Here is a 27,930-nt window from a genome sequence, read left to right as displayed (position 1 = left end):
GGATTTTGTTCACATTTTAAACACATCCAAAATAATTTCCATCGACTGATTGTCAAATACACTGACCCACATGGTGGCGATGTGATTCAAGCTCCCACAGATGAATGATGTTGTTGTGTCCTTGGGCAAAACACCTAACCCACCTTGGCCCTAGTGTCTATGGCGTATGAATGTGTGAATGTGTGAGTGGTTCCTTGATGTAAAGAGCTTTGAGTATCTTGAAGGTGAAAAGCGCTATATAAAAATATGATCATTTAGCATGATCATGAACAGCACCAGCATTACATCTGAGGTCATCATAGAGCTGAACTACCGAGTTAGCAAACATGGCAGCCTTTGCATTAATTAAAGCTGCTAGTTATTCAACAAAAGGAAAAAAAAAGGTGTCAAAAGGAAATGTAACAGAGTGGAAGTAGAAGTGTTCATTTCTACTACTGCTCCCTGGAGGACAACAAAGGATTAAAGGCAGGTCAGAGTGGGTCAAATACAGCCTTTTTCACTTGACAAGTATTTACTATCCAAGAAAAGCAGATCACTTCAAAGCAGCAAGCTATTTACCAAACCAAATGTGTCTGTTTATGCTAAAAATGCTCATTGTGTAAATCAAGATAACACAGTAAATCAACTTCAAAAGAAATCTAGAAAGATTAGGTTTGGTCTCAGCGGGACACAGAGCCCAGACAAATAAATGAATGAACGTCCTCAGAGTCCATTAATCTCATGCAAAACACCAAACACCTGCCATAGAGGGGTTTTCCACACGTTTGTCCTAAAATCACTTCTCAGTGTCCAAATGGGATCACATTGCTCTCCGGTATAAAGAGTCTATCAACACATGTGTATTTCTCTGAAGCTATTTGAGGAAACAGAGTGTTACGCATAATGAGATTTGGAACTTGCACTTTCACTGTGTAATGAATAGAAATTTAACTGAATTGTGATCAAATCATCTTATATTGTCAATGGAGGATTTCAATCATATTAAGGGAATAAAGTGGAATTATTTTATGTGTGTTAAATGGTACTAGAAGAGGAAGAATAATTGGTTAACAATAGTGGACAGGGTTGCCAGGATTCAGCGATCCAACCTCCATAAGAGCATAAGGAAAGAAACACCCAAAACCCGCAGTACCCACACACATGTATTTTCCACTGTATTTATGAAAGTAGTGCTCCTCCCCTCCCTCTCCCTCTCTCTCGCACAAAGTTCCACCGAGCGCTGATGGCTTTGTACATGAAGATTTATCACCAAATGCACAAACATCATTAGGATTATTCTAAAAGCAGGACATTTTACATGGAAAATAGCTCTGGCCAAGCCTGCGGATGATATTTTTCACCCGTGGCACCTCTGAGCTGCCCAATTCCAAGAGAAAACCGTGTACCTGGCAAACCTGGGGGTGAATGACACTAACAAAAAGGAATACCTTATCTTATTTCTTGGACTACCAATGACAATACTTGGATGATGGCTCATCAGAAATTTGTTGAACTGGCTTGTCTCAGTTGAGGCGTAAGTATCAAAAAAACAAAAAGTGAATAAACTGTAAAATGAAACACAAAGAGCAGAAATGTCACTTTACTGTTTTTAAACATGTATAGTTTTTGTTTAACATACTGTTAATTTAGAAAAGGTGATTATCATACTTTAGGGTTATAGAGTTCAGGATGAAACGTCAAAAACGCTGTTACCATGGAAACCCACCTTGTGTGTGGCAATAGTGCAAAACCCTCACAGATATATTAGCAAAACAACGTTAAAAAGTAGATCGACCTGATAAACTGCTGAGTCACTACTGGTACATATTTCTAATCATGCTTCAAATCTCCATGAGTTTAACATTAGGCTCGATGATGTGTGGTGTCACAATCCTGACCTCTAGAGGTTATGCACTGACATCATTTTACTCAAAAATGTCCCTCCGCACTCCGACTGAGTGGCCCTGAGGCAGAACTATGGAAAACACAACACACTAAATGTGTTTCTTTGCTTTTTATTGCTTCGTTTTTGTCCATGGGGCTTTTGGTTTCACCCCACAATAACGAGTTACTTAACTCACAGATTCAGAAGCATCATACTTAAGGAGAGAAAGGTTCAGTTCAACTGTGTGATCACAAAGTCTGTATCAGTGATGACTGTGAGCTCAGCCTGCAGTGTCCCTATAGTTTAGTGAGTGAATTTTTGATTTTCTTGTGTTAGATGTCACATACAAACTAAATATTAGCTCTGTCACTCAAGTTAGACTTTAATCTGAGCTTTATTTCACCACAGTCTGGCCATAAGGACTGATTTATTTGGAACTACAACAGATGAGGTGATATGTGCTGTTAAACAAGTCTCTCACACATAAATTACAGTCACAATCCATTTTTTCTTAAGTTTTCTGACAATGTTAAAACTTTTTTGTGAGAGTTTGCCAATGTAAGCACTGTGTCACCATGGTAACTCAACATTTCGCCATAGAGAAATGTAGAACACCCCCAGCATGATGTCACTGCACAGTATTAATTATATTCATCCCTGGATTTCAGCTTCCTGTTACACAACACTTTTTCCCCCATTCAAAAAACATAATCATTTGTTTTAAATTATTGATTGCCATGGCAACAGCCGTAATTTGTCATCATTCTGAAAACCCATGATTATCTGATCTTTAAATTTTATAGTTTAGAGTGAAAAGTTCAGTAGCAATAAACTGTTGTCTCAAATGTGTTATGACAGGCCTATTTCTGCTTATATTTTCCACTACAGTTTCTTCATGTGCTGCGACAGATTTTGAGTCACACACACCCCCTCTCTGAAGACAGTATTGTTCTGCTCGGAATGACAATAACTTTCATTCCCCCTCAGACTATGACATTTATGCAAAGTTCAACTCAAGAGCTGCAGTATCATCTCAGAGAAAGTGCCGTGAGCTCCATCTGCCTCTGTCACGGTTCAGTACAAATACATTTTCAGACATAAAACAAAAGAAAGAATGTGAACAGATTTTAAAGGGATATGACAAAGGATATTACCAGCACTGTTATGTACGCTGGCTACGTCTACATGCACACCAAAACTACCAGATTAGATTACATTCATTTAAACATAAATCAGTTATTTTTACTCTTACTTGACTAACTCTTACTTAACTAGGGGCACTACATTTCACATCTTAAGAGCTGCAAGAAACAATTATTTTAAATGCATTGTATACCAAATAAAATGATGAAATATTCTGACTGACGGTTTCTAGAAAGATACCATTGAGGGTTTTTTTTTTCTTTTGACACGTTGATTGAATAATGCCATGCTCTTTGTTATAAAAGGTCTTTTTGCACATGTTTTCAGGTCTGCACAGCCTGTAACAATGTTCAAAATACAATTACAGTTACTGTATTTTCCAGACTATAAGTCGCACTTTTTCTTCAAAGTTTGGCCAGGGGTGCGACTTATACTCAGACTTATATGTGAAATATAAGTCGCATCTGAGTATATAATTTCACATCTTCGTTATTGTCACACTAACAACTGTGCGAGGGCACTCTAGGGTTGTGTACTAGTATGTACTACTGAAGGACACAGCAGCATCATTCGTCTATGGAAGCTGGAATCGTGCCGCCTGTGGATCAGTGGATCTGACCGCTGAAACAGTGATGTTAATGATGTTTAATGTAACAGGACTCTGACTTGTGAACAGTTTAGTGGCTTTACCCAAACCTCAGTCGGGTTCATTTCAGGTCATTTGTTCATTTGAAGATGTTATTAGATTTACAATTTGTTTATTGTTTATTTTGATTCCCACTAGAGTCTGCAGAGTACAGTGTCACCTACTCTTCCAGGAGCAATTTTTTATTTTAGTTACAGCTCAATTATATTCACAATCATTCAAATAAAACAGTTACATTTTAAATTTAAATCCTACATTGTGTCTAATCTGTTGTAATTACAAAAATATGTTTTGTCTCAAGAAACTACTCAGTCTGAACCAGCAACACTGTATGTGGGCGAACACTAACTGCACCACTAGCGCCTTAATTGGTGTTTTCATCGTCATAGTGATATTGTGCAGTCAGTGTAAAATGTTTTCCAATGGTAAACTCGTATTGACTTCAAACTGAGACAGAGGAGAGTGGAGCGAGGCTCTGGAGGGTTTTAATGTGCCAAACAAAGCCTGAAGTGTCTGCAGTGAATCAGCCAATTAGTATTATTTTTGCACATCAGCTTCCTGAGGTCAAAGGTTACCAAAAGAAGGGAGGAAGGGAGTAACAGAACATAAGGCAGAAATTAATGGGCTGTCACGCATGCCCCAAAAGTATATAAATAAATAAATATAGGAAATAGATTAGCTCTACAAATATGATAAAACTTGGTTGAAAAAGGTGGACATGTCTTTTCCTTTTAGTATAGGAAAGTTCTCCAGACTGAATTAGAATATAGAGCTTTTTCAGAATCTGTGCTATGTGTCTCACCTTGTGTTTAAATGGTAGACATCTCTGCAGTTTAACTTGTAAGCACAAACCTGCAAAAGAGAAAAAAACAGTGTTAGGAATTAGGGCTGTAGGCATTTAGGCATTTAGGCATTTAGGCATTTAGGCGATTAATCGGTTGATGGAGCCTAGTTTGACCAAAATTTGTCAATCATTTTATTTATATTATAAGGATTCATATGGAACAACAGCAGAAAGGAGACACTAGTGAGTGACTGAATTAGCTGAAGCATGGTTTATTTTGTTTTTATATATATTTATATTTATATGTAAAAGGCCAGAATAAACTCATGATTCATTAGTTTAATCTGTCTTCATATAAATACATTGTTTTATGGTACATAAATACTCGTTTCTGCATGAACATCTGTGTAGTTGTAGTCTTGTGAGTGCAGTTTGGGTCAAATACATACTGATACGTAATACTTTTGAGAGCTTTTGGTAGGACATATCTTTAGTACACCAAGAATTTCTTTAGTTGACTACAGCCCTTCTAGGAATACTCAGAAGAAATCATTTTGTAGAACACTTTTATTTCAAGTCATTAACCCTACATAACTTGTTTTGCCTCGCTTGTAATGGGAACTTTTGCTAATTTTGTTCACTTTGAGTCATTTTAATTGTTGGGAGAAGCTACAAAGGAAAGACAAGCTGAATAGCACTACACAGCCTTGTATGAGGCTCCTAAATTAGAAAATTATACAAGAAGTACTTACTCCGAGAACTATGGAACAATGAGCATTTTGTAATCATAGTCATTAGCAGAAGTTGTTTATAGCAGTTTTCAAAGGGAGAATTATGCTTGCAGATACTTGTAATTAAGGAGAAGAAACAGTGCCAAAAGCCAAATTAGCCTGGATTTACAGTCAGTTAGCTCCAATTATTAAACACTTTAAGAGTTATTACAACCTTCTGTTTGAAACTCTTTCAGCAAGTAAACAATTTAGTCATTTTGTAATTTACTCTGCAACAAAAATGGCTTTTTCAAGTGTCCAACAACATCGGCCTTTAAAATTTATGGTTTGAGGGTGAATTCTATGCATTTTTTATTTAAAAAAAGATTAACATAATTTAAATATGGGCACTGTGACTTTAGACTTTATAAACTGATTGCTAAGCCTTTTGGAGGTGACTTTGTATCAAAGGCAATGAACTTTTAACAGCTCAGAGAGAAACAGAATATGACATAATTGGATATAATTTGAGGCAAATCTAATTTTCCTCCATAAAGAATAAAAGGAGTGACATGGAGGCAGAGTGGTCACAAAAGCTGCCAAGATCACGATGATAAAAACAGACATCGGAAATGATGTGGTCGAAGTTCATTGAATAAACCGGAAAAGTACAAAATGGAATAATTATTAAGACAAAATTAATTGCAAGTGACAAATGTATTGAGTGAATACATGCAAAGGGAGATAAAGTAATGTGACAATAACTAAAAAGTTTAGGATATTTGAGAATGTGTTTGCTCTCTCGAGTTGTGAGTTAAGAGTTGGTCAGTGTAATCGTTGACTTCATGCATTTTTCTGATTCTGAGACTGTTCATTGACAATGTGATGTATGTATTAGTTATTGGCATTAAGTCTCCTTAATATTGACATTTGCATTGGCCCTCAATGACGTCCCAAAAGCATGTTGTGTTGGTTAGCGGTAAGGAATGGTGAGGCAGTAGAGTCATGTCTGGCCTGGAAATTACAGTGTTGTAATAACATGGTTCCTGTATTATTAACTTAGCCCACTCACTTTACTCACTTTAGCAGAATTACATGTTATGAACACAGTGACTAGCCTCATGTAACATGGAAATAAATACATTTCCGGGTAAAGCAACAGCATCATCCTGGAAAAGTTACATAATGCACCTTTAATTGCAATCGCTGTGTTTCAAAGGCATATTACCTTATATAACCCTGTAGTTTTCTACTTTCTGAATTGCAGGTGATTCTTGTATTGATTCAGCTGTTAGAATTTCAGGCTTCTCTCAAATCTTAATGCTCCTGGGCGTATTTAAAATGTGAACTGTATCTGAACTTGAAATAACTTAAGTGATGGCTCATAAACTGTGGAAAGAGCAGAATTAGGGCTGCAAAATATATTACAACTGGGGATGGGATGATATTAAAATTTAGACTCACAATTATTTTGACCAAAATAATCACGATTACCAATATTGTCAGGATAACTATTGTGGAATAATTATTAAGATAAAATAAAACTGTGAACCAAGGTTTACAGTGTTTTTAAAAAAAGTCACTAAAACATCATTCCCATAAATTTGGCCTTGAGCGCACCTGAATATAAGACGCACCAGCTAAATTTTAAAAGATAATTCATTTTATACATATATAAGCCGCACTTGAATATAAGCCACAGGTTTTTACACAGAAAGCCACAGGTTTTTACACAGAAAGACGGTACACAGAGTTTGAGTTTTTTGTTTTGTTTTGTTTTTTTTACACGGGATGAACATACCTGCATGTTTAGAAAATAAAACAACACCAACATGGGCCATGTGCTTTTATTTCCTCTGAAAGCTTTTGTCATCTTTTTACATTGATGCAGTTCTTCCCGCTGCCGCCTCCAATGTCTCACCATCAGTTCACTGATACCAAAGTTACGTGTACTGGCTCTATTTCCTTCATTGAGCCAAACTTACGTGCAGCGTCTCCATTTTCTTCTGTGATGGTCAAGCTTACGTGCAGTGGCTCCATTTCCTTCTTTGATGCCAGATCCATTGCTTAAAAGCTGCATCTTCATGTGTTTTCCATGTTGAGGGTGTGTGCATGATGATAGTTCAAAATCAAAACTAATGTATTCTTCAGCGCATAATCTTTCCCACGTCTGTCTCACTTTTGCATTTACTGCTAGAGAGTGCCCACCGGTGAGCATTAGCCAGTAAAAATCATACAATTTGCATGTGTCTGAGCAACCACCTTTGTTGTTTTTTGCTGAAGTGAAATTAACAGTGAATTGAGAACATATAACATAAATATATTATCTCATATCTCATATAACCTCCAATTTAAATTAACATTCAAAACATGAATTGTTTTAGAACGGTCTACGCATTTTTTTAAAAATCGTATCACAAGAGGTTTAATATATTTTACCCTGGTTACTATTTTTTCAAATTTATTACAACAAGGACAATGACGACAACCTATATTTCAGAAAATGCAAATCAAATTGACTATTTTTCTGTATTTAGCCACAAAAGAGCAGCTTGTCATAACTGGGCTCACAGGAAGTCAGTCCACTATGGATGCAGCCCATTTCAAATTGGATCATTTAATATAAAATTAGAGGTATTCAGATTAATTAAAACCTAGTGATAGCAAAGTCCACACAAACATGTATTCATACAAATCCAAACTAACACAAACTACATTCAATAGTTTATTTCAAATGCTATGTTCTTACCGTGGATATTTTCAGCTCAAGTTTGTCAAACAACGCAGTATGGTTGACTCGTAAACGTGCATGTAAGTTCCTCGTGTTTGCCCTCGGAGCTGTGACTTTTTTTCGGCAGGCTCTGCTGATTGGTGGCTCATCTTGCTGGTCTTCTTTTTCAAAGCCATAATAATTCCACACATCAGACTTCACCTTCTTGAGTGGAGGGTATAAATGTGTGGTGTCATCCAGATGCAGATCCACTGTCTGTCCACTAGCCATGACGGTGACTGACGGTGATGAAGAACCATGCCCAATTCAGAATAGGCAACAAGTTTCATTGCTATGACAGAGGGCCCCCTTGTGGACAAACGCCAGAACTAACATCTGAATATTGTATTGAAACCGTAAGGGTGATTATAATCATGTGCAACGATCACGATTATTAAAAAATGCCATGAATGATTAATTGCGGACTGTTTTGATTGCGATTAATGATATTAACATATATCGTCCCATCCCTAATCACAACTGAATGTAAATTGCAATTTGAGTAGGCACAATTATCAAATCACAAATGCTGCAATTATTTAGACAATTAAATATCCTCTGTTTATATAGAAAAATTAAGTACTTATCAAATAGTTTAGACCTTTATAAACATGTTCAGATATTCGTGATTCTTGTATTTCTTGTTTATCACTTTGTATTTCCGTCTTCCGTTAAGGGTCCGGCCTCTTGGAATTGTTTACAGTGTGCAAACTCCTATTTCTTAGTTTTATTGTGTTTATATAGGGACATACCGATGAGAGTAGCCAGCGAGCAGTGAGGGACCGTTGGGGAAAACCTGATGATGATGAGGTACTCTTCATCCCCGAGCTCCTGCACTTCCACACACTTCTCCGTCACCACCTCCAGCTCCTCCAATGTGTTTGGCTTCTCTGGGTCCCGAATGGAGCGGATCACATCTGACAGAGAGGAAAATAATCACCTTGTGTTATTGTCAGAATATTACAGCGGTTAAGTGGTTAGTCTTGTTGGGTTGCGTAACTTGCAATCTCTCATCTACTCAAGCGGTAGAGAGCTCACCCAGAGACCTGGAGGTTAGCAGATCAATTCCTACCACTTACTATCACTGCAGTCCAGTATCAAAGAAATAGATGCAGGTTAAAGAATGATGAAAGATGAAAAACAGGACTATTGACATATCCATTAATAATCCAGAATATATCCTTTGAATGAAAAGTCCTCAAAATGTCACCTATAAACAGGAAGCTGGTACCCATGAATACATGTGATAATTGGTAACACTATCCCCTAGTTGAACCAGTTCAAAAGATTTATAGTTGTTAGTGTCTCTGTATCATTCAGGAATCAGAAGTAATTTAATTCAATCAATTGATTTTATTCTGATTATTATTATTATTATGTTCAGAACTCAATTTAGATGGAGGTAAAGACATTAAGGGCATCATATCTAACAAATCTGATCTAAAATTTTATCTTATAATTTGAGGAACCATTAATGGTTATAGAAGTAACAACGGGAAGTGATCTCATTGTTCTTGCTAAATCGAGTCAGAAATACATTGATTTTCAAGGATTTATTTGGCCCAAAAGCCTGTAATTCTGCCACAAAATCCATAAATACAACACTATCACAAGAGTGTCTTAAATATCAAATAAAACTATAATACCGTACCGTAGACTTCTAGTGCTTTCTCCTCCATCCTTTTAGTTTTCAAGACATTACAGTTTTGATCGAGCCCTGACAGCTGAAAAACTTTGGACAAGGTGAAAGAAACGAGATTAGACACTACTTCCATCTTCCGTCGAGTGCCATTATAAAGCGGACAGATGGAGAAGCCAGTGAATCCAAAACGAAGCGGGAAAATACAGTCAAATACGAACAGAAATGAGGCGGTTTTATCAGATCAAATTCTGACAGTGTTAGCATTTAGCATCAGAGCTAAGTGTGTACTGTACACAGAGCAGCAGCCAATCAGCGTCGACCGCACGAGTCCAGGCAAAAGTAGTAGAAAACCGAAAAAAGATGATGTTGAAATATAATTAATACTAATACTAATACTAATACTAATACTAATAATAATAATAATAATAATAATAATAATAATAATAATAATAATGAATATATGTCTTGAATTGAATGAATTACTGCATTTTGAACTTTCACCGATTCTTTACATAGAAAAAAGGTAGATCTAGTTTGCTGATTTTGTTGCAAATGTGTAATTTCCAGTAGATTTTGCGTCTCTACCATACAGTAAAAGTTAGTTACTCAGTACTTAAACATTAATTTCCCTTATCTATACGTTAATATATTTATGAGGGGATATCCTTTCTTTTAATTTCTATGCATAGGCCATTCTACATCTCTCTATAATATAATACAACCTTTTATATGTAGCATTGTATGTAGCATTATGTAGCGTAAATGTAGCATGCGCATTTATGTGTCTACAATGTTTCTGTTTTCTGTTTTCTGTCCGCCTTAATCTGTTTAATTGTCTCGGTTAGTGATTATTCTTCCTGTGCTTTGGTCAGCTGACAGCGCACGTGATCCACTCTTCCAAAAGCGGAAGAAGTGGAAAACATGCTTCACTTTTGACATTTTTATTGCTTTAATTCTTTTGTTTATCTTTTTCCTTCACTAAAATGTGTCTTAGTCGCTAAATTAATACTCCTGTAACCGAGCTGCAACCATGTCCTCCGCTGAGCTCCGGAGGGAGGCCCTGGAGGTGGCTGTGATCCCTGAAAACCCCCTCGGTCCTCGGGCAGCGGACATCCAGAGGGCCGAGCTCGCTCCCGGGTCCTCTCTGCTCGGATGTGTCGGTGTGAGCGGGACTCTGGAGCTATGGGACCCCGCAGACAGAGAGGCCAAGCCGGTGCAAGTGGAGGGACGCTTCAGACAGTGAGTTTGGACAGAGAGAGGGAGTTAAATAACATGTCAAGTAAAGTAAATGTCAACGTTACATTTTAGGGTCACGTGCACTCCCCCACTGGACTATACCAAGACTAAACAAGGACTAGAACAGGATCAAACCAGAACCACACCAGGATTACACCAGGACTAGAGCAGGATCAAGCTAGAACTAAACCAGGACCAAACAAGGAGTAGAACAGGATTAAACCAGGACTAAAACAGGATCAAACCAGGACTAGACCAGGACCAAACCAGGACTAGGCCAAGACTAGACCAGGATCAAACCAGGATTAAACCAGGACTAGACTGGGATCAAACAAGGGCTGGACTGGGATCAAATCAGGACTAGACCAGGGCCAAACAAGTACTAGAGCAGGACCAAACAAGGGCTAGAACAGGATCAAACCACGACTAGAGCAGGATCAAACCAGGACTAGAGCAGGATCAAACCAGGACTAGAACAGGATCAAACCAGGACTAGAACAGGATCAAACCAGGATTAGAACAGGATCAAACCACGACTAGAGCAGGATCAAACCAGGGCTAGACCAGGATCAAGCCAGGACTAGAGCAGGATCAAACCAGGACTAGAACAGGATCAAACCAAGATTAGACCGGGACCAAACAAGGGCTAGACCAGGACCAAACAAGGACTAGAGCAGGATCAAACCAAAGTGTGAATTCACCCAAAATTGTTAAACCAAACCAAATGTCACTATATTACACTTAGAACTATGACAAAATAATATTTACATACACATAGTACATTTTTATTTACTGAGACAAATTACATGGTTTCCTCTGAATTCATCCCATTATCCCATTATTATGTTTTTATGAATATGTGAATATCAAAATATATGTGTATTGTTGAATAAGTTGGGGTGGGATGAGACACATTTCCTACATGACTCAAGACTGAGACAAGATTATATGTTGACATTTATTTTTTACTTTATTTTTGCTCTCATTATAGCACTGCTTTTTTGAACCCCGGATTCCCAAAACATAATTTACCTGCGCATACAACTTTCTTATTTGTCTGTACCAAAAAAACCAAGATAATTTTCTGTGTGTAATCGTCTTGTGGCATGATCTTGTCCCATCCCTATCAATAAATCACTCAGTCATACTGCAGGTTTGCTGTTTCAGTCTGTTATATTTCCAAAAAGGACCAGACCTGTTTGAAATTAATATTTTAAATGAATTTACAATGAATCTCTCTTTCTCTTATCAGTCTCCAGTGGGAGGAGGGGGGTTTCTACAGCAGCTTTCCCAGGAGCAACTCCAGACTTCTGGCTGTGAGTTCACAGTTTGACCTAAAACTTTTGGAGGTGTCTGTTCGCCCGGGCTCTGTCTCTGTTCTACGTGTGGGTGAATATTCTGCTGAAAATTTGCTCCAGGCGATAAAGAAGGACCACAGTGAGTACAGCTTCACAGCACAAGAATAACAGTCCATAAAAAAAGAAGTTAAAAAATGTGAATCTGTGTATTATTTGAATTTATTTTCAATTTGAAATGAAAAATGTGTTTAGTTTCTAAAAATGTGTTTTTTTCTTTTGATTTCACAAAATTAATTACAAACAACCAAAGTGTGCAAAGGTAAAATAAGAAAACTGGTTACAAAATCTCAAGCCCAGCATCATAAATATTTAGCCAATGAAGTCTGTGTAGTGAGGACAGGCGGAGAAGCTAATGGATATTATTGTTCTTTTGTAATTACAAAGCCACTGCCTAGTTGTGTATCAATCAAATTTGAAACGACTCACCCACAAAAGTACATAAATACCACTTATTACAATACTCTTGAAAGTTTAGTACTTTACATTTTATTTTTTTTATTTGCTCTTTTCAACAACCTAAAACTCAACAGGTAAAAATTCTCTAGCCAAGAACATTTTTACCTCAACCTTAGTTTTTATTAATTATTTTATTTTATTTTTTATATCTTCAAAACAAAATTCACAGTATTATAGATATTTTGATAATCTGTCCACCCTTAGACATGAAGCATTTTTTTTGTTAAAGGGACTGTATTATGCAAAATTTGATGTGTGTTATAATGTTGTTTCCACATCACAAACATACCTGGAGTAATGTTTTGTTTCATTCATTTATGGCTATTCTAGACTATTGAAGACTAAATCATTTAAATTGCCAAATAAAAATGACCACTTGATGACATTACAAGGTGGAACATAGCGTTTTTAACTTTGGAGATGTAGACAGACAGGTCAGTCAGTTTTGCGTAATATAGGACCTTTAAACTTACTTTACTTTTGATCTTACTTTCTTTTAGGTGTATCTGAGTTCCAGTCCCTCCATGTTTTATCTTGGATTTCTGGTCTTTGCTGTGTTCTGATAAACTCTGAGTGGATATTGCAGCTTCAGTGGCAGCAGACAGAGGAGGAGCCAGAGATCGTGTCCTGTTTAAGAATCCAACAAAATGTCAGAGAGAGCCAGACTCCGGTTCATCACTGTGTCTGCAGAGGAGCGCTCTTTACCATCACAACCAATGGGCTCATCTGTATCCTTTCACTGAGTACAAGTAGAATAATTCTGCTTGATGGTTGTCTAAGTGGCCTAAGGTTTAAGGTTAATGGGTTAAGTGGGTGAGGCCAGTGTTTTTCATCCTTATTAGAGTTAGAGCACACTATCTACTAAAACCAAAAAAGTGGTACGATTGTAATATTTGGATTTTCTCAGTGCTAGTTTTGTTGATTTTTATTTAGTTTTTTTGGCTCTGAAGTTACTCAAGGTTCTCTCCAAAGGCCACATTGATAAATTAAATCAGGTGCAAGATGTGAGTGCTTCACTGGGGCAAAGGACTGTCAACACCAGGTGCTTTACCAGGATGAACAGATTACTCGAATAATATTTAAAAATGTTTTGTATTTTTACTTTTTTTACAAAAAGTTTTTGGAAATTTCAGATGACTGGTTATTTCCTTAAAATACATTGAATATCATAGGATTTTATAACAAGAAAACATCGATATAAACCTCCCCCCATTATGTAGAAACAAGATTAAAATGTTTTGTGTAGCTTTGTGGAGTAAGTGGAAATCTCCCGTTTCTTTCTGTATATTCCTTATCCCTGTGTTACAGCGGTCTATGCTCTGTCTGATGGATCTCTCTTGGCCTCTGTGGACCTGCCTTTGTATCTGGACTCTGGACTGGAGGATGATGACTTGTCCTCATCTCCTCCTCCCTCACTCTCTCCTCCTGCTTCTTACGTTCTTCTCCAAGTGTCCTACGACTTGAGCACTGCTGTGGCCGTCACAGACACTAACACCGCCACGGCCATCGACCTAAACCACTACTTCAGGTAAAGCGTTTCAGTGTCTCTAAACTAAATAATGTGATCGGATTTTGGAGTGAATGGAAAACTTGATTATTTTTGAGCTAGTCTGTTATTTCATCCATGCATGTTTGGTATTCTCAAGCAGGAGTGGGCAATATTTATTATTATTATTATTATTATTATTATTATTATTATTATTATTATTATTATTATTATTATTATTATTATTATTATTATTATTATTATTATTTATTTATTTATTTATTTATTTTTGCATTATCTCAATGATAATATTCAGAAAATATTTAAACAATGCCTCAGGAAAGTACTTCTTCTTGGTTGAGGTTCAAGTATTGCACAAAACAAGACACGTGAAACATAACATGATAACCCTAAAGTGCAGCACTATCATTGTATATTCTCCTGTTTGGCAGATTATACGAGACATTTCTGTTCATTTTATTTTTAATCATCTCTTTTTGCTGTCATATAAATAGTTTTAACTATAGACAACATCCTCGATATTTTAATTTCACATATATCTCCAGAATAACAATTGTATATAACATTCTATCCATTTTCCAATACATGTCCCACCTCTACTCAAGAGCTGAAAATGGTCAGTTCCACCAGATGATGTCATGAGGTGGTGCCCTCATACATGATGTTAAAAGCCCCGTACATCTTCAGTGTTCTCATAATTTCAATGCTCTAATTGTTTTGTGGCTTTGTGAGGACCCATAGAGGACCTTTCCACATTCAAAACATAAAGTATTTTGATTTGAGTTTGAATTGCTGTGACCCTGGAGAATGGTTACCAGTTTGAAACCAACCAATAGGCAGTGTTCTTGTCAATAGCAGTGATATTTTGTATGCAATGAAATTAGGGCTTAATGAATTACTTACTTATAGCATAAGATTTCATTTCATTTAACATAAGAAACAGATTTCTTCCTAAAGTCTGAATTTTGCTCCAAACCACACACTTTTAAAATTGCTGAAAAATTTGATTAATTGAAGTATTTCAGATTAAAGGGTGTCCTTTAAATGGGCCCACGCAAAGTCAGAGTGGAAAGTCTTATAACCTTGCCTATAATAACGTTGGGGAAAATGATTTGTTTATCCATACTGTGTGTATTTTCTGATCCTGATTTGAGAAGGCAAAGCTGAGAAAAGCCCATAGCTCATTTATTTCTGCTGCCAAAAGACCCAAAGTTGTGCTCTGTCTGACTGTGGCTTCAATTTGCTATGCTGTTTGGATGGATTGCGGTTATTCCAAGGACGCGAATGCACTATGAACAAGCAAAAATGAACTTCAGAAACTTTTTCAGGGTATATCCAGGGCATTTGCTGTGTGCGCGGAGCCCAGAGAGACCCTCACTGCAGCCTCCGGACGCCAGGGACCAGGATTCTGTGACCTGCTCCAAACACTGCCTCTCAGCCCTGGGACTGGCCTTCAGCACCGAATGGTAAATGACCAGGGAGAGGTGGAGAATGACAAACAGGAGCGAGGAGAACCAAACCCTTAGACAATCAATGCCCCCACAAGTTTGGTCTCAGCTCAATGACAGTTTTTTATCTGCTGTTTCTAAACAACTCTCATTATTCACTTAAAGGTATACACGGTTACAACCGGGTTTGAGTGTGGAAAAGTTACACACTAAGTTTACAACTAATGTCACAACAACAACAAACCGACACATTCTACATTTAAACACTGTAAAACCAGGAAACTGTGTAGGAAAAACAAGTTCCGGCTATAAGTTGCAGAATGTTAGAACTGGACTGAGGAGGTTGTTTTGACAGAGGACACACCGGCTTTTCAGCGTTTGTACAATCTATTTTTAGGAACTGTGAAAAACGTTATTAACATAAAATATATATATATAAGTATCAGTTTTGAGTGCTCAAAATGGTGTCCATCAGCAGGAAGTTGAACTAATAGATATGTTAAAAAATGTGAGTATGGTATTGTATTATGTTATTGACACCTTAAACCTTTCGGAAATTTTACTAGTGGCCAATAAAAAATTCTCTGTAGCCCAGAAAGCATGTTTCCCATAGAGCGCATGGTAAAAACACATTTGGTGGACAGGGCATGTTGTCAGCTTTTTAATCTTTAGCTTCAGATTGTTCAATATTTTTAGTTGAATTGGATGTGCTGTGAAAGTGGGGCAGAAATCTTTGGGGGAGGTATGGGGCTGCATTGGCCATTAGAGCTTGGTCCATTCAAACTGGAGGCCCTGTAAAAACCCTGGGCTTGGGTGTATATAAGAACAATTTCATGTTTATAATAAACAAAGTAAACATATTCCAAACAAATATTGCTTTTTTCATTGATTTAATGTATTTACAATTACAAAATGTTTTATATGACATAAAAACTGCTGACAAATTTAGTTTTCTCTACACTTCTCTCTACTCTTTCTCTTCAGCTCTTGGGAGTCTCGTCTGGCCTCTATGTACAGTGCGGCCCGAGACAGTCCACCTCCTCCCTCCTCCTCCAGCGCCCTCTGGTGGTCCTCACTGCCTCACTTCAGCTCGCATCATGCATCACTGCCAGACCAAAGCAGAGTCTCTCCCAGAGGCCTTACTTTGTCCTTCACTGTCCCTGATGCCTGCTCTCCACACCTTCTCATTGTATCTGAGTTTTCCGCTCTGCTCACCTTCATCGCCCCGGGTAAAGCTCAAACCACTGTTGCATTATGGGAGTTTGAGTCTAGGAAAGTGAGCTACCACACGGCAGAGGGTGAGGCGGCTCCTGTGCAGCGCTGTGAAGAGAAACAACATGTACTCCTGCTGAAAAGTAAGACTAAGACACAAAACTCAATTATAATTTTTACATTTTTATTCTTTTTGGTGTCTGGTCAAATGTTTTATTAGTAGGTGTCTGAGGATAAACCAAACCATTAGTTTAATAATAAAATGCATTCCATTATAATTCAGATGTAATTCAGTCATGTTTTAGTCTGTGTTTATTTTTTCAGATTAGATTTTGACACAGTTTGTAGTGTAGTAAATAACTGTATTTAAATATATTTCCTCCTTATGAATAAACAAATGTGCTTTGTTCATCCAAAGTAGTAAATTAGAGTAATTCTTAAATGTAGACAAATATATATTCAAAACAAACTGTTATAAAAAGAATTATGTCATATGTTTTTTCTTTCTCCTGTCTAGGTTCCGGTCTGTTCCAGGTCCTGTTCTCAGTTTCACAGCAGGACTTACTCAGCAGGTTGATGCTGTTCGGCAGCGCGGCCACAGTGGACGCAGTTTGTAATTTGAACAACTGGGGGCGCTGCTCTATCCCCATCCACTCCCTGGAGGTATGAAATCTAATCACCATCAAGTTGGTAGTGTTATTTCTGACATTTAAAAAAACTGTATATGCATTTCATCAATTTCAGGACTCTGTTATCTGGAAATGTGTTTATAATTGAGAAGTTTAAAGTCAATCCTCTGTCAGTAAAAGCGTGTGATTTGAAGAAGTTGGAAGGAATTTAAGGATTTATTTATTTAATACTAAAATCATGATACATTTTTGTTATAGTGGTATGGCAAAAAATAGATATAAACCAAATACTGCATTGCTATTTAAATTGTGTCTAAATTATTTTTCTTCTTTATTTCCCTATTATTAGGCCCGAGCCTGGGACTCCGTCCCGGCGAGGGACTCATTAAAACCGCGTCCGAAACCCGGAAAATGGCAAAAATCAAGTAGTAAACACGCCCCGACATGGCAGTGAGTGGTGTCAAAAATTTGAACTCGACGAGCTCTAATTGTCACAAAAGACCCCGAGAAAAAATAACGAAAGACGACTCGGTAGCGCCACCTCAAACTTTGATTTTCATGGGGCCAATGGGAGCCCGACTCGGAAAAAAGTCAACGTAAAAATCCGAAACTCACAGCAAAAAATAGTACATGTCGGGACATGACAAAAATAATATTATGACCCCACCCTAAAATGTACAGGACGTCGGCCATATTGGATCAAACCCGAGAACGACAAAAGTGCACACCCTCACATTCAGGACATTTTCTCGCCCAGTTTTCATCACAAACGCGTCAAATTTGTCCAAATCCCTCTAAACCCATGTGTGATTAAAGATTAACAATTACATTTTGATTATGACTTTGGGTGTGGTCAGGGTGAATTTTCAACAAAATCGCAATTTTTGCAATATTTCAATAAAATATTTCTCTTTCACACATTTTTTGTTGGGAAAAGGCTAATACAGCGTTTATGCACATTTGTGAGCTGAACGCAATGGTATGCAAATCAAGGCACTCTCTCACAAAATGGGTCTCTAGCGCCCTCTTCAAATTTCATTTTCAAAAATTCGTAGAAGACAAGCGATTTGTCGTGGACGTGTGAAAAAATTCACAGGGGCCTTATTTGTGATGGGGCACAATGTGAAAAAGTCACATGACTGTAGCTGTTATGGTTTAGGAGAAAAATAATGGGTGGAAAATGCGTTTCCATTCTTCTTCTTCTTCTTATTTTGGTCGCGACTTTGAATCCACTTTTGACCCCCTGAACGTTAACGAAAAGTCAATTTTATTGGACCCAAAATTCAAGATTGGTGAAAAATTAATTATTTTGATGTTCAAAAAAATTAACGTATGAAAATGACTCAATAGCGCCACCTCAAAATTTGAAATACACTGTGGCAATGAGACCTTTTTCATCGTAGACAAATGAAATTTGGTACAAAGATAGAACATATCAAGACAAGTAAAAAATTATATTATGACCCCACCCTAAACCCTACAGGAAGTCGGCCATTTTGGGCGGAACCCCATTTTTTCAAAATTTTACCTCTCACATTTGGATTTTTTGCGCCTCGGCTTTTCATTCAAGAAACTTGCCAAATGGTCACAATGAACCAGACCCATGTGGGATTATAGGGAACTGTCTTGGATTTTTCTACATGATAAAATGTAGGTGTGGCCAGCCTGCAAAAAAATAAGCAATATTTTGAACTATTAAATTGCGCGTAACTCACACATGCAGTTTCCTATTTCCCGGCATTAATATACAATTGTTTACAATATTGATCAGCACCAAATGATATACAATTTACATGTGTCAAATTTTTTTTTGGCTCCACAGCACCCCCTTGAACTTTTGAATTGGACCAAAAAAATTACTTTGACATAAACATTTGAAATTTGGCATGGACATCCCTATTGCTATACTGAACAAAAAAGTCAACAACACCATACCTCTATTTTGAAAGGTGTTGCCATGGCAACGTCTGCCATTTCTCATTGAAATACATGGGTTTTGGTTAACTGGGTTGAAAAATATTTACTGTGTCATAGACCATTAAAATTTGGTACACATATTCCTCTCATAATACTGAATAAAAAAGCCAATGAAGACATACCTCTATTTCCAACCGTTCAGGCGTGACAATGTCATAAATGCTCTCATTGGAATGAATGGGGTAGTATTACTGAGACGCTGATTTTGGGGGGAGGGGCGATGTAAGCAGGAACGAAAGGCAGGATCTCCGCGGTGGCGTGTACCCCGCGGTCGCAAGGGGTGGCGAGGGCCTTTATCACTGCTTGCAGTTTTAATTATTATTATTATTATTATTATTATTATTATTATTATTATTATTAATTTATTTATTTTTAACACAGTTTTTACTACGCATTTAACAATAGTTAACAACACATATGACAAACACACACACAAGTTGTTTAAAATATTACTTCTTGTATTAAAGGCTGGGCTGAAGAACCGTCAGCTAGATACAGTGGATTTTTACCTGAAGAGTAAAGAAAATGTCCTGAGCCCATCTGAGCAACCAACAGGATTTAGCGCCAGCCTCACAGAAAGTAAGCAAAAATAACTCTATTACTCTACATTATATTCAAACTGACAGTAGTCTCTGGGTTTTAAGCTGTTTTTGGGGTGCAGTTTGTAAAATTATTAGTTTGTAGGTTTGTTTTTGACAAACCAAGAACCACTAAAGCAAGGATTAAGTTGCTGCTAATGCAAACATAAAAGTGACAAGGTATAAACCAGGGCTAAACCAGGGTTAAACCAAGGCTAAACCAGGGTTAAACCGGGGCTAAAACAGGGTTTAAACCGGGGCTAAACCAGGGTTAAACCGGGGCTAAACCAGGGTTAAACCGGGGCTAAACCAGGGTTAAACCGGGGCTAAAACAGGGTTTAAACCGGGGCTAAAACAGGGCTAAACCGGGGGGCTAAACCGGGGGGCTAAACCGGGGGGCTAAACCGGGGGGCTAAACCGGGGCTAAACCGGGGCCAAACATAATGGGACTAAACAAAATGAAACTAGAATTTCACAAGGGCACTTAAGGAACACTATTGGTAAAAGTGTTGATGACGACTAAATACTGGACTAAACAAGGACTAACCACGTTGTATGCATGTTGCACGGTATAAGTAAACTGTTAAATTCACTCAGGAGTGCAGCAGCTGTGTCCGGCTTTAGACCTGTTGTGTTCTTCTGTGCGAGACTCGAACAGTGAGGCTCAGAGTCGACAGTTTTCTGAACAACTCCTCCACATCACCCTGAGCTTCCTGCACTCCCAGATCAGAGCCCTGCTGTCTGACCAGAACAGTAAGAAAACACTACACTCAACTAGTCCAAAGTATGCAAGAAAGAATGTTTGTTTTATTTATTTAACACATAACAGCATAAAAAAGAATAATTAAACTGTGCAGAGAAAGCAAGAAAACTCTCATTTTATAGCTTCAATCTTGTTAATGCCGTGTGTACACAGACACACACACAATTACGTGTGTGTGTGGTTGGCAGGTAGCTGCAATGAATAACCCTTAAAGGGATAAATAAAGGTTTCTTATGCAGATTCAAATGCACAAAGGGAATACAAAAAGAGGTGTAATTGATAAGCATCCAGAAATGCTTGGCCTATGGTAATTATAATTGTGTGTGTGTGCGTGCGTGCGTGCGTGCGTGTGTGTATACATAGGACAGGACATAATTAAACCTAATAATCACATTTATCTTCTGTCATTGATCATTTGTCATTTTGCCTGATGGTGATGATTTGAATATTTGTACATATATTTCTTGTATTGTACTGTCTTTGTCTGGTGTGTAGGTGATAGTGCAGATGTGCAGAGCTGTGTGGAGGTGCTGGACCAGTACTTGACCCACCTCAGGGGCTTCATGAAGAGGTTCCCCTGGTCCAGTTCTGGCTCTGGGTGCAGGAGAGAGGAGAGCACTGCTGACGAATGGGACCAACTGCCCACACCGGTAATATACTGAACAACTAGGAATACAGTATAATAAAGTATATACATCACAAAACGCAAAAATCACTGTTAAGCGTGCCAAACGTTCACAGGTACAGAACAAAACTGCTGTGTAAAGTATTAACTAAGAGATAATGTCAGTCAGTGATCAGCTTTGGGATTTAGTGTGTGAGAAATTGCAAAGTCTGTATTGTATTTGTTCATTAACCATATTTTTAGTTCATGTTTATTTGTTTTTAATAAGAAACTATAAAATCGAATTGTGACCATATTGCTTGGTCCTAAGATAGAACTACAAAAGTTGCTTTTAATGAGGAAATAAACAAGCTCAAAAGGTCAAACTTAAATCTTGTTTACTGAGGCTGACTTCCTCTGAGCAACTGACAACACTGCTGTAATTACAACACAAACGTCCATAACCCATCACCAAACTCATTTCTGTGCTCCAAAGGCCTTCAGTACAACAGCATTTATCAATAAATGTTATGCACTACTAAAGGCTAAATTTTATGGTTCATTTCCAGTGCTTAAATTAGAGGGTGCACAAATGGCTAATTGAAGCGACTAGAAATGCAGCCTTGAAATTAAAGATACGAAACGTGAAATGCCAATGTAACATACTGAATAATGGCACCAGCCCCAAAATGATTATTACAATAAACACAATAATGCATGATATGTTTATGCACATGTGCCGTGAAATAAGGCCTAATATTTTAAATCTAAATTAAAGTATCTTTGTAATATTGCTTATGAATAATGTATAATGTGAAACAGGTTTGATACCAAATAATAGACTTGATACCAATGTTGATACTCAAATGATCATTTTAAAAGCTCTTTTTAATCAATATGGTAATTTTCCAAAAAAACTAATAGTATTTGTTTATTATTCCATGTGGTGTTAAACTAGTTCTGGTCACATGTTATCAATGATCCTGATTTTATTTAAATTTTATTATTATTATTATTTTTTTTTTCAGTCTCGATACTAGCTTTACTGAGCATCTAGTTTCGATACTAGTTTTAGTATCGATTAGTGTCTTGATTTTTTTATACTTTTGGCAAACCTAATGGCAAAGTTAAGCTTGAATTCATATATTTATTGATTGAAAATCTTAACTATCATCACATGTATTTGATTTGTATAAATAATGTGAACATTTAAATATTTTAGAAATGTTTGAGATTTCATTCTGTGTAAGACACTTTGAGCGGTCATGAAATCTGCTCTGCCAATGAAACTGACATAATGTTGTTATTAGATGGGCTTTTTCCATTTGAGCAGAAGTTCTCTAGACATTATTTCTGTTTGTTTTACAGGAATTGGTCCGTGCCTCTGTCCTGACCAATCAGATTCCTCGAGCTCAGGCGGTTCTGAGGCGAAGGGGCCAATCAGAGCACAGATTGGCTGACGTGAGGAGGGAGGGGCTGGGGCAGGTGTACTCCAGTCTGCAGCAGAGAGACCTGGGGACGGCCAACGCTCTTCTCGTTAACATGGTAGTGTTTCAAAATAATATCTAAATTATATAGTGAGATTTTAATACCAACACAGAGCTATTATCAAAGCAACATTTCAAATTAAAATCGAGCAACACTTTGTAATAACTGCACTTAAAGCATCAAAAAAGCATGAACAAAGACCTTTTTTGTAATGAACAAATAGTTTATTAAGAATGATTCAGACTTTAATGCCATATCGTGGAATATTATGACTAAAGAAACAACATTTCCATGGAGACGAGCAGGTATAGTCCCTCCTCCAGGCCAAATAAGAGTCAGGTTTGTGGAGATGCAAGCCTGCTCAGAGTAAGGATGCATGTTTTTCCAAGATTTTTTCAGTGCAATAAAAACATTCAAAATGCGAACAGCATGCTTTTATTTTAATATTTATGTTTAAAAGTTACACAGGGGGACTTTAATGTATGTCCCCCATTCAAGGTGACTTTCTATGACTCCTCAGAAAAGTACTTACTGGACAATACATGGATCTTAAAATATATTTAATTCATGCCTGTTTCTCTGCTGTTAATTGCATATTTCCTGTTGTTTGGGCTACTGAGCAACTGAATAATGGTCATTGATTGCCTTTTTAAAAAAAATAATTATGAAAAACATTCAAAAAATCATGTAATTATATATTTCTGTGACTGAATATTACTTAAATAATTAAGGTCTTTGTGAGTTGCTAATTGAGGCTGTTCTAATTATCCCTTTGCCCTTGTTGTGTCCTTCATTTTGTACATTAGGGTTTCAGTGTGAAGAAGCAGCTCCACAGTATTTGCCTGCACACAGACAACAAAGAGCTCCGTGAGTTTGTGGTGAGTGTTATTTACATTATACATGGATTATGCTGTCTTTTTCATAAATATTTCATAAACGTCTCAGATATGAAGTAAGTAAAGTTCCCACAAAAATTGCTCGTAACCATGGAAACAAAGCAGATGGTGGCTTTATTCACACATAAGCCTTCACTGCAAATGCCAGGTTATTTTATTAGGTCATAACCACAGAAACTGCCAGATCAAAAATGCAAGGAAATCAGTTCTGACTTTGTTCACACATGACTCAAAATGCAGGTAAGTTCCCAAGTAAGGCTTCATGTGTATTTTCAAGTCAAAAAGGCTATAACTTGCTGTTTGTTATTAAAGACAAACATTGTAATGTAATTTGTGAGCTGGTGTGTAAAAGCTATTTCCAATGAATCAATACAGTTTGTTTAATTTATTAATTTCACACAAAAAAGAATGTGTGAAAGATTTGAATGTTTAAAAAGGTATGATTATTCTCTTCCAGGTTGAAGAGCTTTTGAGGAGAAATTATTTTACCGAAGAAGAAGCCAAAAGTCTCTCCTTCATCAGAGAAATGGAGCGACTGGGGTCACTTCCTGTCACCCAGTGTCCATTAAAGACGCCAACTCCAAGGTAAACAACACGCATTCTTTTGCCCCTATGTTTGCCGTGTTTTAAAGGGGACATATTGTGTTAAACTTACTTTCATGAGACTTTTGACCATGTTAAAATCGTGTTCACTCATCATTAGTTTACTTAAAGCAGCTGTACCTGTTTTTTCTGTGTAGTTGAGCAAAATGTGGTTCACCTTAAGAGCTACTTATACAATTTATCTATACTGAAGTAAAGTTTAAACCTCTGTCTTTTAAGTGTTTTATCCTTGCTTTTATCATGCTAGTTGAGGTTAGCATTATCGTGACGCTAGACTTGTCACGATAATACATTTTTGCCACAGAAAAATATCACGATAAATGATAATATTGAAACTTCTTTATGCCACTGACACAATAATCTTAAAGCAGGACATCACTGTGAACCTTTTTTCTAAGTGAACCATGTTGTTAGAAATGAGGCCACCAATAAATAAAAGGCAAAATTAATCACTTAATCGCACATCTATAATTTGTCACAGATATTAAGTATTCAACCAAATACAAGTCAGTTTTTTAATCATATAAACTTAATAATACTAAAAATGTTTGTATGCATTAGTGCAGGGAGAACATGAGAGAATTATACAGCCTGAAAACATTATTGCGGAAGATGTCTGTGTAATCCCTCAGTCGTATATTAAGGAATATTGAGGAAGACATGAAAAGCTGGAAGGACTACACTAAATCCCTGTCTTTTTTTGCTGTGTTTTTAGAGCTTTACACATGGTTCACACTGCAGAGACCAGTGAAGACGTTCTAAAGGATCTTGTGGTACATCGACGGTTTGAAGACTCTGGTCTGTGGGTCAATGTGAGGCTGGACTGGGTCAAAAACTGGGAGCAAAGAAACCAAACTGAAATCCTCCTGTCTCGTCTCAAACACACAGGTGAGATTATTATTATTTCTCTAGAATGCCTTTAGTTTAAATAGAACCAGTCTCTAACAAATAATGAACTGATTTCTTTCAAAAACAGTGATTCTCCCAGTTATATAGGCCCCTGCCCGCCATCTGAAATTATAACGTCATCAAATACTAGAACGTCAACTCAACCCATTCAGTAAAACGTTCACATGTTCTTATTTGTGGTCATGTAGTTATTTCCTGGTTTTCTGTCTTAGAGATGACTTCCTGTGACGCGTCCGTGTTGTGGCGATACTTGACGTCTCTCCACGCTGAACAGAGGGTGGTGGAGTGGGTGCAGAGCGATGGTGCCCCCCAGTGGCCAGAGTTAACCCCTGAACTGGTCAACCACAGCACAGCCTGCAGCACCTTCATGAAAGAGGACATACTGGATCGACTGGCGAGGTGAATTTTAAACAAATTTATACACGCCCCTAATATAGATAAATGACTTCTACTATTACAGCTAGGACAATGAAATCACTGCTTCTGTAACAATTCTGCTCATGTTAAAATGTTTTATATTTTCCAGGAGGGGTGTGTTCATCCCAGAGGAGTTGTGTGATTTGGAGCGTCTGCTGTGGCGTGTTGCTCAGAGTGAAGGGGTCATGTCTCAGTCCAGTCTGCTCCCGTTGTACCGCACTTCCCAAGGTCTGGACTTCCACAGCGTCTTCATCACCTTCTGTTTGGACCACGGACTCAAGTATCTGCTCTACTCCTACCTCCAGCACCACAGGTCGGTCTAAACTGCATAAAACAGTCATTATGTCATCTTAAAGGCACTGGACCTCACTTTTACTGTCTTAAAAACAAATTCATTTTTGAACAGTTTGCAGTGATTCAAAGTTATTCCTCACTTACCTTATGCACTCTGAGGATCTTAATTATTCACCATGATGTGATACTAACAATAACTAGCATGCTAACAGCGCTCCAAACTTACTTCCTGCTTCATGCACGATAAAGTACTTCATAATTAGATGCAGACCCCAAGAGCTGCTTTTACAATTTATATAGACTGGGGCAAGACAAAGTTTAGGTCAATATTTTTGTACCATTTTGAAATTCTTTCTGATTGCGATTACTTTTATTTTAGGTTGACTCCAAGAAACTGCCCTCTTCTGTCCAATCAGGACGTGTTTGCGAGCCATCCCTGGTTTGAGATGCTCATCAAAATTCAAGAAATCATCACAGATCTTTCAGGTAAAATTTGTAAAATGTTCTTATAGTGTATAGTGATATTTTAGGCTGGGTGAAATCCTTAAAAAAAGTCTTATTGTAAACAATATAACTGTAATTTCCTGATCATAGATTAAAAGACAGAATTTGAATCACTGGCATTTAACACAAAACATAATCTAATTTCTTTATACAAAGTCTGATCTCTGCTCCAGACCACATACCTTTACTGACAAATAGGCATGCAACGACATCCAAATCTCTGAGTATGATACTTATTGTGATATTTTGCTAACAAAATAGTGAACATGTTACTTTTTCCTTTTAAAATTAAATTAAACGTCTTTAGTTCTGTCATAATCCAAATAATTAAGATGTAAATACTCTTAATTACAGTTATTTCCTCATGTAGTGTGCAATGAAACGGCAAAGGATCATGGTCTATGTAGTTCCCTCTGTTTTTTAGCTATTGCTGCACTAAAACAATGAGTTTAAACCTTGAGAGTCTTGTCATTCAATACATTGTGATGGTCCGCGATATTATTGTGAGACTTTTGTCAATACAATATCTCACACTCTGAGGACTTCAGGGACCGGCCTCCTGCTGGTGCCCACAGTCAGGACTAAACATGGAGAATCAGTGTTTCAGTTTTATGCAGCTAAAACCTGGAACAGTCTCATGAAGATGTGAGACAGGCCTCAGATTTGACAAACTGTTCTGTTTAGCTGCGCATATGACTGAAAGGGTTTTATTCTGAACTTTTCTCTTTTAATGTTCAATTTATGATCATTATTTATGTTTGTATTTGCTTGTATTGTGATTTTAATATCCTTCTTATTCTGTAAAGCACTTTCAATGACCTTGTGTATGAATTGTGCTGTACAAATGAACTTGCCATTGTTACATGGTTATTGTTACATCCCAACTGACAAAGGACTGACTGTAGTCGTCTTGATTAAAACACCCAAACTAATCATTGACGATTAGAAATGACTGAATCTCATTCTTGATTGTAATTAAACAGACAGCCCTTATAATGTTATAGACTTTAACACACTCTACTCTTGTATGAGATGGCATTATCCCTCATTCGTCTAGGAGTGGTCCAATGTAGAAAAGGTTTCACAGGTAGTTCACTTGTTCTCCTTTCAGACCCAGGGCTGTTGTTCCAGGCCAGTCTGACCAGTGCACAGGTGCTGTTACCGGGGAGTCCAGCTGCTCTCTGCTCTCTGCTCTTAGAGGGACACAGTCTGCTGGCTCTTTCTTCCATCATGTTCGCCCCCGGAGGAATCGACCAGGTGAATGAATAAAATAAAATACTCAAACATTCAAATTGATCATTTAGAGGGCTTTGTGCCAAGTGTATACAATTAAGCATTAAACTGACACTTTTATGGCAGAACGTCCACCACCAGCCTTTCTTCGTCTAGAAAGTTCCACATTATTGCATTAAGCTTATTCATCTCCATGAAGTCAAGCAAGTAACACTACCAGGCAAGCCAGATCTGTGGGGAGGCAATCCAGCTCACAGTA

At 37.4% G+C, this 27,930-nt stretch overlaps 2 protein-coding genes across 2 annotated transcripts in view; one reads left to right on the top strand and one right to left on the bottom strand.

Annotated features, from left to right (window-relative positions):
* The window catches only part of ciao2a (cytosolic iron-sulfur assembly component 2A), a 17,724-nt gene extending 7,869 nt beyond the window's left edge, over window positions 1-9,855 (bottom strand). The window contains exons 1-3 of the mRNA XM_033967999.2: window positions 9,569-9,855; window positions 8,670-8,834; window positions 4,456-4,505 (exon numbers count right to left, since the gene is read on the bottom strand). Of these exons, the coding sequence (XP_033823890.1) occupies window positions 4,456-4,505; window positions 8,670-8,834; window positions 9,569-9,692 (339 nt within the window). The 5' untranslated portion in view covers window positions 9,693-9,855. The remainder of the gene's footprint in view (window positions 1-4,455; window positions 4,506-8,669; window positions 8,835-9,568) is intronic.
* A 591-nt stretch (window positions 9,856-10,446) lies between these two features.
* The window catches only part of spg11 (SPG11 vesicle trafficking associated, spatacsin), a 36,868-nt gene continuing 19,384 nt past the window's right edge, over window positions 10,447-27,930 (top strand). The window contains exons 1-18 of the mRNA XM_055222507.1: window positions 10,447-10,798; window positions 12,048-12,232; window positions 13,110-13,337; window positions 13,918-14,137; window positions 15,445-15,582; window positions 16,549-16,919; window positions 17,294-17,439; window positions 19,850-19,961; window positions 20,558-20,713; window positions 21,219-21,373; window positions 22,696-22,872; window positions 23,622-23,693; window positions 24,169-24,296; window positions 25,030-25,202; window positions 25,436-25,622; window positions 25,750-25,953; window positions 26,314-26,420; window positions 27,550-27,695. Of these exons, the coding sequence (XP_055078482.1) occupies window positions 10,590-10,798; window positions 12,048-12,232; window positions 13,110-13,337; window positions 13,918-14,137; window positions 15,445-15,582; window positions 16,549-16,919; window positions 17,294-17,439; window positions 19,850-19,961; window positions 20,558-20,713; window positions 21,219-21,373; window positions 22,696-22,872; window positions 23,622-23,693; window positions 24,169-24,296; window positions 25,030-25,202; window positions 25,436-25,622; window positions 25,750-25,953; window positions 26,314-26,420; window positions 27,550-27,695 (3,114 nt within the window). The 5' untranslated portion in view covers window positions 10,447-10,589. The remainder of the gene's footprint in view (window positions 10,799-12,047; window positions 12,233-13,109; window positions 13,338-13,917; window positions 14,138-15,444; window positions 15,583-16,548; window positions 16,920-17,293; window positions 17,440-19,849; window positions 19,962-20,557; window positions 20,714-21,218; window positions 21,374-22,695; window positions 22,873-23,621; window positions 23,694-24,168; window positions 24,297-25,029; window positions 25,203-25,435; window positions 25,623-25,749; window positions 25,954-26,313; window positions 26,421-27,549; window positions 27,696-27,930) is intronic.

This window comes from Periophthalmus magnuspinnatus, chromosome 6, assembly GCF_009829125.3.
Source record: "Periophthalmus magnuspinnatus isolate fPerMag1 chromosome 6, fPerMag1.2.pri, whole genome shotgun sequence".
Lineage (NCBI taxonomy): Eukaryota > Metazoa > Chordata > Actinopteri > Gobiiformes > Gobiidae > Periophthalmus > Periophthalmus magnuspinnatus.
The sequence above is the reverse complement of the archived record's forward strand: the minus strand, read 5'-3'. Positions and strand labels throughout refer to the sequence as shown.